Source organism: Halichoeres trimaculatus, unplaced genomic scaffold (assembly GCF_033239565.1).
Source record: "Halichoeres trimaculatus isolate MK-OKI-2021-1 unplaced genomic scaffold, fHalTri1.1 fHalTri1_scaffold_6, whole genome shotgun sequence".
Classification (NCBI taxonomy): Eukaryota; Metazoa; Chordata; class Actinopteri; order Labriformes; family Labridae; genus Halichoeres; species Halichoeres trimaculatus.
This window is the reverse complement of record NW_027437184.1, coordinates 17272862-17288980: the sequence shown is the minus strand read 5'-3', so window position 1 is coordinate 17288980 and position 16119 is coordinate 17272862. Positions and strand designations below refer to the sequence as shown.

General features: G+C 38.2%; 2 protein-coding genes across 6 annotated transcripts; both read right to left on the bottom strand.

Annotated features, from left to right (window-relative positions):
- Window positions 1-307: 307 nt before the first annotated feature.
- On the bottom strand, window positions 308-6571 carry LOC141791918 (palmitoyltransferase ZDHHC20-A-like). The gene is made up of 13 exons (XM_074672628.1): window positions 6420-6571; window positions 5079-5105; window positions 4891-4985; window positions 4592-4712; window positions 3465-3534; window positions 3235-3267; window positions 2980-3100; window positions 2310-2442; window positions 2093-2219; window positions 1839-1925; window positions 1666-1745; window positions 1501-1547; window positions 308-1417 (listed from the first exon to the last, which is right to left on the bottom strand). Exons 1-12 carry the CDS (start codon window positions 6535-6537, stop codon window positions 1504-1506), a joined length of 1056 nt encoding a protein of 351 aa, XP_074528729.1. The 5' UTR covers window positions 6538-6571; the 3' UTR covers window positions 308-1417; window positions 1501-1503.
- A 1404-nt stretch (window positions 6572-7975) lies between these two features.
- Window positions 7976-14245, bottom strand: LOC141791917 (choline-phosphate cytidylyltransferase B-like). 5 transcript variants are annotated; one of them, XM_074672622.1, is made up of 9 exons: window positions 14041-14245; window positions 12790-12941; window positions 11270-11369; window positions 10781-10897; window positions 10367-10518; window positions 10195-10273; window positions 9976-10118; window positions 9684-9872; window positions 7976-8369 (listed from the first exon to the last, which is right to left on the bottom strand). In XM_074672622.1, the coding sequence occupies exons 1-9, from the start codon at window positions 14105-14107 to the stop codon at window positions 8109-8111; spliced, it is 1260 nt and encodes a 419-aa protein (XP_074528723.1). In that variant the 5' UTR covers window positions 14108-14245; the 3' UTR covers window positions 7976-8108. The 5 variants fall into 5 exon arrangements, with proteins under 5 accessions (XP_074528723.1, XP_074528724.1, XP_074528725.1 ...); XM_074672623.1 differs by having other exon boundaries at window positions 12790-13057; window positions 14041-14090; XM_074672624.1 differs by having other exon boundaries at window positions 12790-13082; window positions 14041-14077.
- Window positions 14246-16119: the final 1874 nt, after the last annotated feature.

Below are 16119 nucleotides of genomic sequence, written 5' to 3'. Positions count from 1 at the left end.
CAGGGACAAAAAATGCAAACAAGCTATATTTCCTATATAGAATCAGTTGCACTTGGGTAGGAGTATCTGCCCTTAAACTTTGCATAGCATGAAAATATCCCTCATAACCCTCTATCTGAGAATTGAAAAATCAGGTGTATATCGCCAAAAAAAAAGTTAAAAAAAAGTTTTCAACAACTTCACTCTAAATAACTAAAATAAATGTGTGACATGAAACATTAAGCAGTGATAGGACCATTCATGATGCCTCAAAAGTCTAGGTTTAGGCTGAATAACAAATCAAACCTTAACAATGATTTCTTGTGATGGTTTTATTGCATTTTCATTTTTACGCTTCTAGTCCAACTCGTAAATTTGCAATTCTTATGATCAAACTGGACAAAGAAACGAAAGAACACATATTTATCATTGGCATAACACTCCAGATTGATTAGTATTAAAACAAATACATATAACAGCAAAGTTGTGATCATGAAAGTGGATACTTGGACAAGAGAGATATTGACAAACATGATCATTTGAGCTGTTAAAAAAAATAATTTCAGATAAATAAGCTATTACAGTAAAAATGTGATAATAAAAACACTTGAAATAAATTACAAACATAAATAAAGCATTGAAGCATGGCAACCAAATGTTAGTTACGCTGCATTATACAAAGCACACTGATTTAACAATTAAATAAATTAAATCTTAAATTAGAATTAAAAAGCAGTTCAACTGAATTTGGTCCTTTCATTTTAGGCTTTTCTGAAATGTATGTGCAACCGCAGTATAAAATTTGAAATGTAAAAAATTAAATATCTTACAAGTGTAAACAGAAAGACCTCAAACGTTTCTTAACATGTAAACCATGAACTAAATTAGCCAATGTGAAAACTGACTGCTGGGCTCTTAAACACTGAGCTTGATCTTTTAAAGTAATTAAAGTCAACCCTTTGACAGTGTTAAAATGATATTTTGAAGGAGTTATCATAGAGTTTGGCGTCATCTACTAATCATCACTACATTCGTGATTTAGCTGTTAAAGCTGGATTAATACTGATAGACTATACTCTAGTTCAAATGTTTAAGGTTACTATTAATCCGTGTTGGCAGATGCTGATGATGAGGTTGTACTCTGGTTTGACGGAGATAAAGCAGTCCTTGAGTTTTCAGATGCAACAATAGTGCAATATAATCTGAATGTCTTTGGCTTCAATCAAAGACAGAACCTACAAGAAAGAACCTTTGAGTCACCTCTAGTTCAGGCTTGTGCAGTCCAAACACACTTGATGGGGAACGGTCCATTTGGTTTATGTACAAAGCTGTGTGGCTTGAGGCTGCAGTGTCAAACTTAAAATGAGGGTAGATGACAGCTCCATTGGGGCGCTGGTGCTCGTGGTTTAAGGCTACATAGTCGTGATATGCAGGAAACCTGCAACAACAGCCAAAAAAGCACATATAAACACAAGAAAATGTCAAAGCTCAACAGTTTTCAAATGATTTGTAATCCCATACCTGCTATGGATCACTCTCCATCGTCACAGAGACTGTTTGGCCTCCGTCTGAAAGGAAAAAGTGATAACACACGACAGGATTCATGATTACATTGATGTCTTTTTAAGCTGAAAAATTTATAGTAAGACCTGCTTAAAAAATGTAAAACTGAAAAAGACAGCATACTAATGTTCTCTTTGCTGTTCTCCACTGTATGATGTATGTTGTTACCAAGCGCAGAGGGTTTGGCCTCCCCATCAGCAGGGCTGTGGAAAAAAACATAGCAAAGGTTATTAGCAAACAGAAACCTAGCAGAGACAGGTGAAGTGTTTTAATAGGAAAATAAAAATAATACCAGCCTTTTGCCATTCTGCTGCAGGATACTATTGGCTTGTTCAGCATCTATGTGTACCAATCTGGTGACAAATGAATGTCCATCTCCAAGACTAATAAACAGAGATTAAAAAAAGCAAAAGGACACATGTTAAAAGTGTGATTTCAAGACTTCTTATGTTCTTGATATTTCTTCGTTAAATAAATTTAAAAAAAACATGAACTTTTTAGGTCTTTCAGTGAATACATGATACAACTTGTGATTCTAAAGAACACCCACCTTGAGAAAACTGGAAAAATCCAGTACTTAGCTTGGTCTCCAAACACCTCAGCCATATTTCTACTACACCCCAGAGAAAATCCATTTTTGTCTGGACCGTTTGTGAAGACAGGAGCCCTGAAAGCCTCTGAAAGGAAAAAGAAACAAATACAGCGAAGAAGTAGGAACTTAAAGATTTAATCAGGAGTTTTAGAACACTAAGCATTTTAATAGCTACCTATTGTTGTCCTGTTCTTTCCCACAAGCCACAGATGGTAACTGAATAGCGACAGTATGCTGATGAAGAACATGGCCGCAACAAAGAAAAGAAACAAGATGTGGAATTTGGCGTGTGTGTCAGCTAGCTGTTTCTGCAGACAGGAGAGGAAAAAAGAGTGTTAGCTTTGTGCATTAGGCCATGTCAAGTCATCTTTATCTGAAGACTGCCAGCAGCAGCAGTACAGGAGAAGAAGTCCAACATTTTTTTTTTTTTTCATTTGTTCCTTCAGAACAATATTTCACGTTTGTCTTGGAGTTGCTTGAACACAATCTTCTCTGTTGGACTAAGTGAGAGGAGCTATTGTCTCATGCAAATAAGAGTGGTGAAGAGGATCTCCTGATAAGAGGTCACATGACCTCGCACTCCATAGAGTCACGTCTGCAAACCAATCAGTTGGTCTTGCGATTCAATCACCAGTGTCTGATCACATGCCTCACCAGTGTCTGCTCATACTCACCATCTAACTTTCCTATTTACATGAATAATAAATAATGATGCCATTCAGGTTTCAGACACAGCATGTTTGTCTCAAATAGCAGTGTTACTTAAAAACAACAAACAATGCTAAAAGGATTGAGCACTCTTATCAAAGCAGAAACCAGTTAAAAAAGGAGGCTTGTGTACTTACAGTCCAGAACTTGATGAAATACTGGATGACTGTAGCACAGATAACAGCACAGTAGAGTGAGGCATAGGCCAGAAATAAGACAAAGAACTTGTAGTTTGAGAATCCAACACAGTTATTCACCCTGAAAGGAAACATTACAGAAACATGAGACAAGAATAGAAAGAGGGTGATGATCTTTCAAGTTTTCAAAGGTAATTATGATGGAATGAGAATCATTTTAAGTGTCAAAAGCAAAGTAAGATAACAAAAGTCTACCAGGGGCAGTGATGGTCCATTTTCAGCACACACCTTCAAGAATAAGGGAAAAGAAAACATGAATACATCTAGAACCAAGTAAGACATGTTAGAAAACACCATTCACAATAACAATTTCTAACTTTTTTAATTATGTGCAATCTTAAGCTACACAAGCTCATTCAGGTAAAATAAATTTAACAGAAACAATAAGAAACAGTTTTATTGTGAATTATTCAGAAAACACTCACATCTCACATGTTGAGCAGTGATGGCAGCGGTCTGGTTTGATTACCTGGCAGTGATCACAGTATCTGATAGCTATTAAGAGAAATATCAGAGAAAAATTAGTCATGTTGTTTTTCTTACTACAATAGAACTGTTATGTGAAAGAAAGCAATTATTCCACCAAAAAAAGAATTTAAGGGGCATAGTTTACAGATCCTAAAAAATCCTATTTAACCAAATGCTGCCATGTACTGTTTGTGTGTTGGCACATCTACAAGGTTTGGTTTTGTTTTCTACAGCTGGTATTATTTTGCGCCCCCTGGGACCAAGCACGTCAGGCCATAATTGCTAATGAGGTAAAAAGCCAGGTGTGGCCTATCTAGTAAACAAGCTGCACCTGAGTCTAAATAATTCCCCTGATGAAAGCAGATCTGTACACACCAGACAGGTGAGTCTGGGATTCCCGCTTTTATTTGAAATATAACTGCCCCATATCCAGTTTGAAATACACAGGAATCCCTAATAGATTGATTTAATATGGAGTGTTTGTGTGCTTGAGTGTGCTCCCAAGAAAACCTGCAGATCTACACATCCACAGACAGGTTGATCATTTGTACTGGATGACTTGAGGGCCCCACACAGATCTCTCTTCTCACTTCTAAACTTCATCAGCCTGCATGGTGTTGTTATAGAGAATTGGACGAGAATAGGACGTGCGGTAAATCAATTCGGTCCTGCTCAACCCGATCAGAAAGCAAAGTAGCAGCATTTTGAAAGAATCTGTAACTTGTAATACTGGTGCTGATGATCTCATTTTAAAGTGTGGATTATAATTATTCATTTATCTAGAAGGGAGACTTTTTAAAGATCACTCAGAAACTCATCATAGCCCCTTTTAAAGATAAAAAATAACTTGTTTGTCCTACAGAAGGGGAAGGCACAGTTTAGCAACACAATTACGCAATTTCATTTGCATTGTGTTTTTTCATGTGACTGACAAACAAGAACTGCTGAGTCTCTGTGACTTTGCTGGTTTGGAAGAAGTGAAGGGAGGGAAGTTTTTCTTGGTGGTGTGTTTTAAAATCACCTGCTGAGCATTTAAACTTGAAACTGACCATAGTTGATTTTGTCACTGGATTGTTGGACTCACCTCCACCTGCTGTGCGCGTATATATAGGTAAAGTCCTTGCCACCTTCTTCAGAATCTCCTGCTGTGCCTCACCTCGCTCTTCTCGCTCATATAGTTCCTTCTCTGCTCGTGGGAGACCAAACTGGCAAAACAAAAGAAGACAGGAGTCAATGAAGGCATTATTATTATTTTACATCATTACGGTACCAAGAGACTGTATTTGGGGAGGGGATTTGTATTTTTTTTATGAATATATATGTACAAATATTCTTGAAAAAACTCAAAAGGACGTGCTCAACAGATACACAGTTTTGACCTACTGCTTTTGAAGGACCAGTTGGTGTGGACCAGATAGTTTTCCAATAGGACCAGATGAACATGGAGAAGAAAATGTGAAAGATGACCAAATAGATGACTGTTGAGAAAATGAAAAAGACAAAATTTAGCTCAAAATCAAACTGGCCTCTGGATATCTGCTGAAAAAATCACACAAAAAAGAAACACTTACTTCGTTCTGTGTTATTTGGTATTGTATCTACAAAAGAAAAAGAAAAAAAAATGAAGAATGAGTATTGAGAGATGCCCTTAGGATGCATGACCCCTTCCCCCTTAACAAAACACACACACACACACACACACACACACACACACACACACACACACACACACACACACACACACACACACACACACACCACCCCTTTCTTGCACCATGCGGCAGCAGCCTGGCACGGCCAGCAGTGACCCTCCCATGACAGGAAGCTTTGTTTGGGCAGCAGGGATGTCCCTGTCCTGACCACAGCCGAGGAGTTACACACATAACTACAGTACAACTACATGCTGATCAAATTATAAAGGACTCCAAGCTTAAAGAAGGAAACAAACCCATCATTTCTAACATAGCCAGAAATACTTGTTTGTTGAAGCATCACTGATCAAATTAGATGTATTACATTGGACATTGATTTAATAAACAATATGTCCCCCAAGTTGTATCTTCAGTTGTAAAAAAATGGTGTGGGGGAAAAAAGGTTTCATTGTCTGGATCAGTATTTAATTCGATTCTATTTATGGACCTAGAATTGTTGCTTTTTAATCCCATTAATTTAAAAGCAACCTTTGGTCTTTAATTCAGATAATCACATCAAGAATTTGAGAACAGTATTTCCAATGTTCAGGAGAAAACAGTTTTATTGGTTACTGGCTCTTACAGCAAATGCTGATCAATCTTCCCGTTGACACAATATGACATTTAACAAATTATATTGTGGAAAAATAACAAGCAAGCCCATATGTGTGGATATCAACGGATGTCTCGTTACAAATGAAATTTAACTGAGGTTAATTTTATACATAAAAACGGTACAAATATGCGTCTGTATTTATTAACCTTAGCTTATTTACTCTGCATGTTGCATTTGTGAACATAATATTTGAGACTCCTTTACTTTTTGTCATGACACTTAGCGGGCTGTGCAACATTTGTTGTTACTCTATACTAAACTACGGTATACTATACTATACTATACTATACTATACTTGTGAAGTTATTATTTATTAATTAATGACAAAGCTATCCAAACACGGTTTCTTCTCTTTAACTCTGTCGAAAAAGTTGTCCAGTTAAATCAACAATATTGACGTGTCAAACCATTGACAATTGCGCGTATGAGTGTGATCAATTGGACGTAAACAAACAGCATAATGCCAGGTACACAGTGCGCAGCCTGAAGCTACGTAGAAATGTCACTTCAACCAGCCTGGCAAAGTTGGCAACCCTGCAACTGCCAAGCCGAGCACATAAACGCCCCGCTTTGGCAAAAAGACATGCAAAAGTGAGCGTACTTACAGACACAAAGCTCCACGACATACGCATAATAAGACCAGCCAACAACCAGGTTTATAAACAGAACAGGTATCCAGTTCAGAGCCCGTTTACAGCACTTCAGCGCATGAGAGGGCGCCATCTTTAATCCGTGTGTGACATTAGCTGTTGGTGACGTCATGTCCATGGTTTTAAACGGCCGGGCTGTCGCCTAACGGAAACCAAGGCGCCAGGGAGCATGCGCAAAAATGTTGCGTCCTGAGCGTCCCGCAAATATAATGCATAGAATAAAATGCATAAAGCTTTGTGATTATAATCACAAAGCTTTATGCATTTTATTCTTCAGAATACTTTATCTCAATCCAATAGTAGGTGAAACACCATGAAACACATTTATAACTACTTTATAACTGAAACCAGCTTACTGTCCTTAAGAGAAGAACCCTCCTTTCAACACTTTGTTTGGCTTTGGTAATCATACACTCAGTCCTAATGAAAGTTCCGTATTTTTATTAAAAATACATTCAACAATTGGAATAACTTAAATTATCAGCTATCACGTGGGACAAGTTTCCATTAAGTTATATGAATTAAAGTGTGAATTTTAAAAAGTACGGATTTAGGCTGCAAAAATCAATGTTTCAACCACTTGGGGGCAGAAGACGTCAGTGTCTTGCACGCTTTAAGCCCCTGTGAGGGCTTTTTGACAGGTGGTGAAACAGATTACAACTGATAGTGATGCCTGTATATGACCTACAAAAGCTCATATAGAAGACCATCAGCACAGAGCTGTTCTGTATCTGAAAAGTCTGACACAACAGCAAGGGTAAAGCCAGACAACTGAGCAAACAGCCTTTCTTAACGCATTTAGCAGATAATGTTCTCTCAGTGGGTGATGGTTGACTGTAGCAAGTAAGTATGGTAATAAATGATGCTTTAGCGGTTCATTTAAACATTCAGTCGTTACACACTCTTATCATTTATCACATTCTGTTTTGGCTTCAAAATAAAGGAATCTAAAATTCCTTGCATACCACTGGGGTCCTCCCAACTTCTTCCTTGCTCAGGCCTCCATAGCTTGATAACACAGGGGAACAGGGTAAATAGACAATATGTTTGCATGTTCACTTAAGGACTTATTTATGCAGCATTTCAATCAGATCAGATATTGCGTAGTTGTTTTATGAATCAACTTTATATATATTTATTGCTCTCAATCTACAGGTGGTGTAATTTAGCGTCATTAGCTCTTGTATGCCTTTCTCCTATAGACCACCTACAACTCATTTTAGATCATACAACTTTATACAAACTATGATTATACACACATCCTTTAATGTAACTAAAATTCAGTTTTTTTTCTTTAAATAGATATGTAGCAGTATTTGGATGCTTTAAAGTTTGATTACTGTTTTCTGTGAATGCACATTGTTTTTCCCAAGAATATCAAAGGACATAAGTCAGGTTTCACTTGAGCTCAAATTTTATTATGATATATCCATCACTGTAATGTTAAATAAATCATTTATACCCAACATCCAAACCTTTCAGGGAAGATACATTATGTACATTTTAATTCATATTACACATACCCTTTTCTGAACCTGTAATAAAATACTGCTTTTTGAACTCGTATCATGAGCTGGAAGCTTCCTTACACATTTGTCTACAGGACTCTGACCTGTCATTGAACTAAATACAGCTCCTCAGTGATCAGTTGTGTGTCGAGGCTGCTTTGCGGGATCTCCGCTTCTTCTTTGTTTTAGTTTTAGCAGAGGAGGGAGCTGGGGAGGATGGAGCTGAGAGAGAGAAGGAGGGGGACAAGGAATTTGGAGCAGAAGCTGAGGCTAAGGGACGAGGAGAGTCTGGAGAAACAGAGCGTCTTCTTGTGGGACTGCTGCTTGGGGAACCCCGGGGTGAAGAGTAGGGTGACAGAGCCTGGAGCATTCGGCCACTCCGCTCCTGGATTGTATGCTAAACACATACAAAAAAGTGAGACATTATTAATTTTTGGCAATGCTTTGTTTTGTTGACCCAAATAAGTTTTTTATGAGCATACATCTTTAAAATGAAAATAAAATATCCTCATGTGAGTCAGAATTCCTTTTCCCACTAAATAGCATAAATTAAACTGTGTGACTAATACAGACTAATACAGACATCTTTATTTCATTAAAATTATAAGAAGAGCACTGTATACTGTCTCCCTCATTTTTCAAAGCTGCTGGATACAAATGTAAATGCATAAACGACAAATGCTCAGGTAAACCTCAGGTAAGAGCCTAAAGCTGCTTTGTGGCCCTTTTCTGCTCCACCATCCCAAAAAGGGCGTAATATGATACTATTTTAAACAGCAACATTAAGTGTCAATGTCAAATATCCAAACTAAATATTTGCAGATTTTCATACCACATTGTCTTATATTATAGAAATTCCTGAATTTGTCTGTAAACCAATCAAAACTGTCTGTTCTAAAATCTTAATGAGACTTAATAAGGACATCTTATAATTATCTCCTAAACATAGATCTGCCTCTGGGCTGGCCAATGAGAGGGAAGGGGTTTAACGCACAGGGAGTCTTAAAGAGATAGCAGCGCCATAACAAAGTGTTTCAGACAGAGGCTGAAATCAAGGTTTCTAAAACACCAGTATGAGAATGATTTTTTTTTTTAGTGATGTTATTAATGTAAAGCTACTACAGTGGTACCAGAGGGACAGTTAAAAGCCTGAAAGAGAAAAATACCTTCTTTAAAAATCAAATGCAATTAAGTTTAAAAAAGCAACAATACAACAGGATTATTTATGTCATGTTATATCTGCTCCAATGAAACGACCTCTATTTTCATTTTTTAAAGATACTGTAAAGAAAAACAAGCTGTTTTATCTGTCTACAAAGATGACAGAAAGGCTCAAAGAAAATCCACCCTTTGTTAATGATATTTCTTTTCTTTTCTTTTCTTTTCTTTTCTTTTTCTGTTTATTCATTGGTCAACTTGGCTTAGCTAAGAGAATATTGGAGAAAACAGCTGGCCTGACTCTTTAATGTCATTGAAATACTGCTGATTGCCTTTTGAGCATGTTAAGTAACTCTTCACATTTCATTGATTACATACCTAAAATATGGGTAAGAAAAGGAACATTTGTAATAGTCAAGGGTTTGTTTGAAACTTAATTTTTTGCTACTAAAACACCACAAAATAAAAAATAACTGCAGTTTTTATAGCTGTCAATGTGTAAAAAAGGATCAACTTGATGAACGTGTAAATGTAAATTTAGCGCTAAACTTGCCCAGGCTCCATCAGGTCCAAAGAGTTCCAGGAAGTTTCCGATGAATTCTCGAGACTTTTCTTCCCACTTGTGGATGAGGTCATGGCTCTTCTCCTCCACTCTATAGACAAAGTGTTTGGACCTTTCCTCCACTGTACGGACTGTCTCTTTCATCTTGTCTACCTGGTTCTGGAGGCGGTACTTCTTCTCCTGTAGGTAAGAGAAAGAAAAATTAACCTCTAGAACATTCAGGACTGTGTGTGTACAACGTTTGAAAAACAGAAAAATCTGTTTTCTTGTCCATGTTGCTGACCTTAATGAATCCCACATTGAGTTCTTGGGCTGTGTAGCCTCGCTGCAGGTTGCGTCGCACGTAGATGTCGTAGTCCCGGACGATACGAGTGATCAGATCAGATGTGGAGATGCCCTCTGTCCTCTGAGTTGCCACAAACATCCCTAACATAAATGAAAAGTCATCATTATGAACAAAATGTCAGACCTTCAGTCCCCCATAACACAATAACATCCTCACCTGCTTCTTTAATGTGTTTGTAAACGTCCTGTGACCCAGCAGAAGTATATGGTATGTCATCGTGGGCCACAAAGTCAATCTAAGGATGCAATGCAGCATCAAAGAGTTCAGACTGATTTATCACCACATTTCTGTAAGAAGAAGTGCCTCATGAGATTACATGACCTCTGACCTTGTGTTTTTTGAGGAATTCTGCCGTAAGGGTCCAGGGGGCATCACGCACCACCTCATCAACGTATCGGCAGTGCGTCAGGGCGTCATAGCGTTCATCCTCTGTCATCACCGTGTAGCCTTTGAACTTGTGGGTGAGCTCGTCGCTGCAGACTAAAGAAGTTCAACAGATCTGTTCAAGTCAAGGGATGAACATGTGTTTGTATGTTCTTACAGGCAGTGCTATTGGCTGATATAAATATTAATCAGCATCTGCAACAAGTCTCTAGCTGTTTTCCCTCTGATTGAAGAGTCATATGAAGGCCAAGAAACATTCATCTCATCATTTTTGAGAGCTAATTTTTTTTTCTAACATTTTCTCTTTCTGTCCACATGGTGAAGAGAGAAGGAAAGGAGATAGCTCCACTTTTTTTACCTCCCACTATCAGGTGTGTGTTAGGAAACACATTCTTGGCCTGCATCAGAGCTCGAGCATGGCCCGAATGGAAAAGATCAAAGATGCCATCTGCGTAGACTCGCACTGGGCGATTAGCTGCAAGATAAGAAATAAGAAACCATGTTTTTGCATACCAACATATTACAAAACACTTTTAAACTACTGTTTATAGAGATGAACTGATACGATATCATGAGGAAATTTATCTGGAAAGATTTTTAACGAAGTTGTGTAAAAAAGGCACAACACATTCCCGTAAAAGAAATAATACTGATACCAATCCTGTAATAAGCAAAGAAACAGTTTATCTTCTCCTTTAAACTCTATTTACAGCTTATATCAGGTAAACACAGACAGACAATCAAGTAAGTCCCCCACAGTCTTTCTTTATCCTTGCTGCGACCACTTTACTACACAGATGTTTGGTTTCATGACAGATACAAAAGGTGAAAAAGCAAATCTGTTCACCTGGTGTTCCCCTCCTTGCTTGGGTAATGGTCAACTTTTCATGCAGGACATCTGATTCATAGCCAGTGGACTTGGCATAAGCAGCCGGCTCCCTCAGGGCCTGAAGAAGAAGAAACATGTTGTCTGTATTTCCCCCTTTTAATTTATCAATCTCTTGAACAACTCAACCTGTTTTGGTTTTTGGTTGGGATTTGGTAAAAGGAGGCATAAAAACCAAGAAGCTGTGGCTTCATTCAGACATACACTTTATTTGGATGGTTAGAGGTAAAGAGGATACTTGGAGTCACTCCACCTTTATAAAATGCTCACGTTCAAAAGCAAATCAGTGCAGGAAGACAGCGTAAATCAGCAGTGTTATGGCAGAGTGAAAATCAAACCCTTCGGCAGTTCTCTTACTGTTGTAGTTTTGTGGCTCCTTCTTTCTCGCCCACTGCACTCTGTTTGTGAAAGATACCTGGTGCTCCCAGCCCAGTGTGGCTCTAAATCTCTAGCCAGACTTTTCTCCTCTGTTGTGCCGAATGGGGGAGTGAATTGCCAAACTCTATACAATCCGTAGAGTCCCTTTCCACTTTTAGGAGATGTCTGAAGACTCATTTGTTCAGGGAACATTTAGGCCCTTGAGCTGACCCTTCTCCTCTTGAGTCAAAAAGTCTCAGACCCAGCTCTTAGTGAATATTTAGCAATTATTTTTGAATAATTATTATTGAATGTTGAAGGCTGAACTGTATTGTTGCAGCGATTAATTGTGGTAAGTTATGGCCACTGTATTCAACATGGTAAAAAACAAAATCTTCTTGCACTTAATTGCAAAACTTGCAGTCAAAAACTTGTAGCAAGTTGTTACTCCAATGTTTTTCCCTCTGCATAAATTATTGCTTGTGTTGTACATCGCTTTGTACAAAAGGATCTACTGTAGAACAGGACTCCACCCCAGATTAGACGTGGTAAAAACTATCGAAGGCAGATAAGCTTTAATAATATCCTCAGCACAGATGTAAATAATGGCAGCACTCTGTCTGAATATGAAATGGACTTTGTGTTGTGTGAAGATACATATACACAGCTTTATCTGCTGTGATGTAAGATACACTTTGAACTCTGAGTCTACACCAGTGTCTTGTGTTTTAAACCAAAAGATTGTGCCGTCAAGCGATCTAACTTTATTTGAAATTATCAAGACTTTGTACATAACTTTTAGTCTGTTCCTCATCTCATTATGAAATATCCTCAGAGGTTGTGTAGAAATTACACACATAACAGTGGTTCACTGAGAATAATTATGCATGTCTGCAGTTTATAAAGACATGAGCCAAAAGACAAGAGCAAAAGTCACAAACTGTTTTCAAGTCTTGCTTACAAACCTGCAGCAGTATTTCCTAAGTCTCTTTGCTTGATTCATCCCCAAAACAAACATTTAGGACAGCCAGATACTATTTCATTGGACTGAAAAGACTGTTATTCTCAGGGTAAAGGTAAACCAAGTGGCCATGTTGGTTGGACACAGACAGAGTTGGACTTACCCTGCGCCCTCCTCTTGGTCCCTGTGGGGCCTGTTGCTGCTGAGCATTGTTACCTCGGCCTCGTCTTTTCCTTGTCATCCTGGACGTTCTGCTCTTCTCTGCTGAAAACATTGCTGGGTTTGTAGGTATAAATCCTATCCTCCTGCCTGAACCTGATGACGGCAGAACGTAGTGAGCAAAGTTCAGACTGCTGGGGTTAATCTACAAGTGCAGATTGGAGTAGTCATCAATACTGAGCTCGTCTGAACTTTCTCTTTCAGGTCATTTTCTGGAAAGAGGGATTGTGTGTGTAACTATAAGAAGAAATAAGAACATGCACTTTCTCAGACTGAAGTAAACATGAAAAATGCTCCTGAAACATTTCTTATGAAATTTCTTATTAGATAATCAAGAAGACTGACCATCTATAAAATGGGTGTGTTCAGGGTCTTTACATTTAACAGCAAACATTGGAGCACACTGTGTGCGAATCATTCTCAAGCCTTCCACCCACAGTGGTGTGCTGGATGTTATGTAATTTCTGTTGGCACTACAGTTCAGGTACAAAATAAAATCAATATCCTGAGTACTGGTTATAGTAGGAAACTGAGCAATAGGGGCCTCTTACTACTTAACCACGTGCAGAGAGGCATCATTTATGACAGAGAAAAACTGCATTAGTATACACATCCTGTATAGATGGAGCAAAAACATTATTATTATTATAAATATCTCACTTAAGTAACATATTTCCAGCTCCTTTTGGAAGAAGCGTGTGGTCCAGAAAGCCAGAGGAATAATTGATCAGCCTGGCCACATTCTCTCCTCTGACTTTTCTGTTTACCCTCTAGGTGGCGCTATTGCGCACCCACAGAGACTCAAACTTATTTATCCCTTCAGCTATCAGGCTGCTAAGTGCTGAGCTATAACCTAAAACTGTAGTTTGTGCTCTCTTTAAGTGTCTTACTTAATGCATTCTTTACGTTGTATTTATTTTATTTGTTGTATTTATGTTGCTCTGTTGGCGCCGACAGGTGAGTGTGAACGTGGATGTCAATATTAGCAGTACTGCTAACATTGTTGCTAGGCACCGCCTGGTGTGGCTGAGCTCTCTTCATTGTCCATTTCTTGTGGTTTTCTCATCTCTTTTTCATCATCTCAACATTTGGAGTGGATCATTACTTTGTGTGGTTCATTTGTTGGTCATGAACACCAAACTGGTTTTGTCTTCAGTGATATTTTTCCCATTACTGCTGTAGTGACGACACTGACCTGTCCTTCCATCCAACGGTGTTGGGATCGTAAGATCTATCTCCAAGAAGATGGACGAGGTAGCCATGCTAACCCAGCAACAGAGGGAATACCAGAGGGCAGAGTAGCATCATGCTATTCACAGACATGGCTAACGGAGCTAACACCAGACACCAACGCCACATTGGAAGAGCTTCACCTGCTGTGAGCAGACAGGATCCAGGAGACGGAGACTGAACAGACTGCTGAAGAAGCTCAGTCCTGGACCCTGTGGAGGTGGAGGCTGGCTGAACTGGGGAATGATTGACAAGCTGTCATCATCTATTTTCTTGTGGACCTTTTTGCACTTTCTATACACTTTCTTACTTTTGTTTTCTAGATTGCTGCTGTGACCCTGCCTGAATTTTCCCTTTGGGGATAAATAAAGTATTTTCTATTCTATTTTATTCTAATATGCGACTGTGCATGTTTTGTATTTTTTTTTATTCTCTAACTGTTGGGATTGTTTCAATAAGGCAGGGTAAACTGCAAACTGAATTACCCTTTGTGGATTAATAAAGTCTGAATCTGAATCTAATTTTTTTTATTTAATGTGAAATAATCAACCTTTTATGTATTCTTGTAGAAATTAAAATGATGCATTTTTAGCCACACTGATAGCTGGAAATATTTCTGTTTGTCTGCGCACAGTGTTACATCTGACAACGTATTACTATAAAAACGCATCAAAAGTGATATTTTGTTCATTGTTATGTTACTTTATGTATTTTGGGATCCCTAAAATTTTACCCCACCACCACTTGACAAAATGTCAACAATTGGACAAGCAGTTAAGGAACTCAACACTCATATTTTTCTATTCATCTGGATAAGACAAGAAGTGTCCTATACAGCACCACCATGGGATCTTCTTGAAAATCCCCACAGATGAATACCTAAGTGCGCTTAAAAATGTTTAATGTCTAAATATGTTGGTGGAAAGTTACAGGAAGCCTCCAGCCATGAAGCTTAGAGTAATCTTTGATCAGGGCTTGTTTTTTTTTTTGTTTTTTGTTTTTTTTTGTTTTTTTGTAGCTGAAGGTGAATAAAGTTGCCCATTCCTGTTTAATCAGCTCTAAAAACAGAGAAGGGAAGTCCATTAAATCAACAAAAGATCAAGAAAATCTCCCACTTGACCACTTTTTTTTCACTTCACATCTGTCTCAATCAAAAATCAATTCACATCCTCCAGATGGTTCAAACTGCAGCAGCTCTGCTTCAACCAGAACCAAAAATTGCACCCATAAAATTGGCTACCTGTTCATTTTGAGATCAATTTAGATAACTGTATTTAGATTAGAAGCATAACATAGGCTGGCCTCTCCATATGTTTCTGAACGTGTATCTACCTATGCAGCAGGACACAGCTGGGTGTCATTTATTGGTCTGGTCTAAAAACAAGTGGTGACAGGACCTTTTACTGTGAGAGCATTTACACTTTGGAACAACCTGCTACAGGAGATCAAACCTGAAAAGTCACACTCTCATTTTTTCTAATTAAACAAGACACATCTCTTTAACACAGCATTTACACTTTGATTTTATTTCCATCTTGATGTTTTACTTTTTCCTGAATCTGTACCTTTTATTTTTTACGTCTGAAGACTGTAGGAAAATAATAAAAAGGTGGTCAATCAGCCAGTTTTTGTTTTTATATCACCAATTCACAACAAATGTTATCTCAGACTCCTTACTCAGAAAATGTCGACTGTACTCTATGTTGTATTATTAACAGACAGCCAACGTCAAGACAGGATAAGACCAAGTCCTGTTGTACAGATTCAAGATTCAATCTTATCTCATCTTAACCCACCATGAGCAGAGCACTTTGCAGCATTTAGTAAGATAGAGTCAGGAAAACCTTGAACAGGCAGAAACCTCAGAGTCATATGAAAAAGACATTTCCTGAGACTGTGCTGAAAGAAGAAAGGGGACAGAGGGAGATACAAAAAGAGAAAGATGAGTACGACCTGGGCCAGTCAGAATTCAAGGGAGGTCACCTGTTCAAGACCATCACTAAGGTCTATCACTCTTTAAAATGGTATTTGATTATTTTCTTTC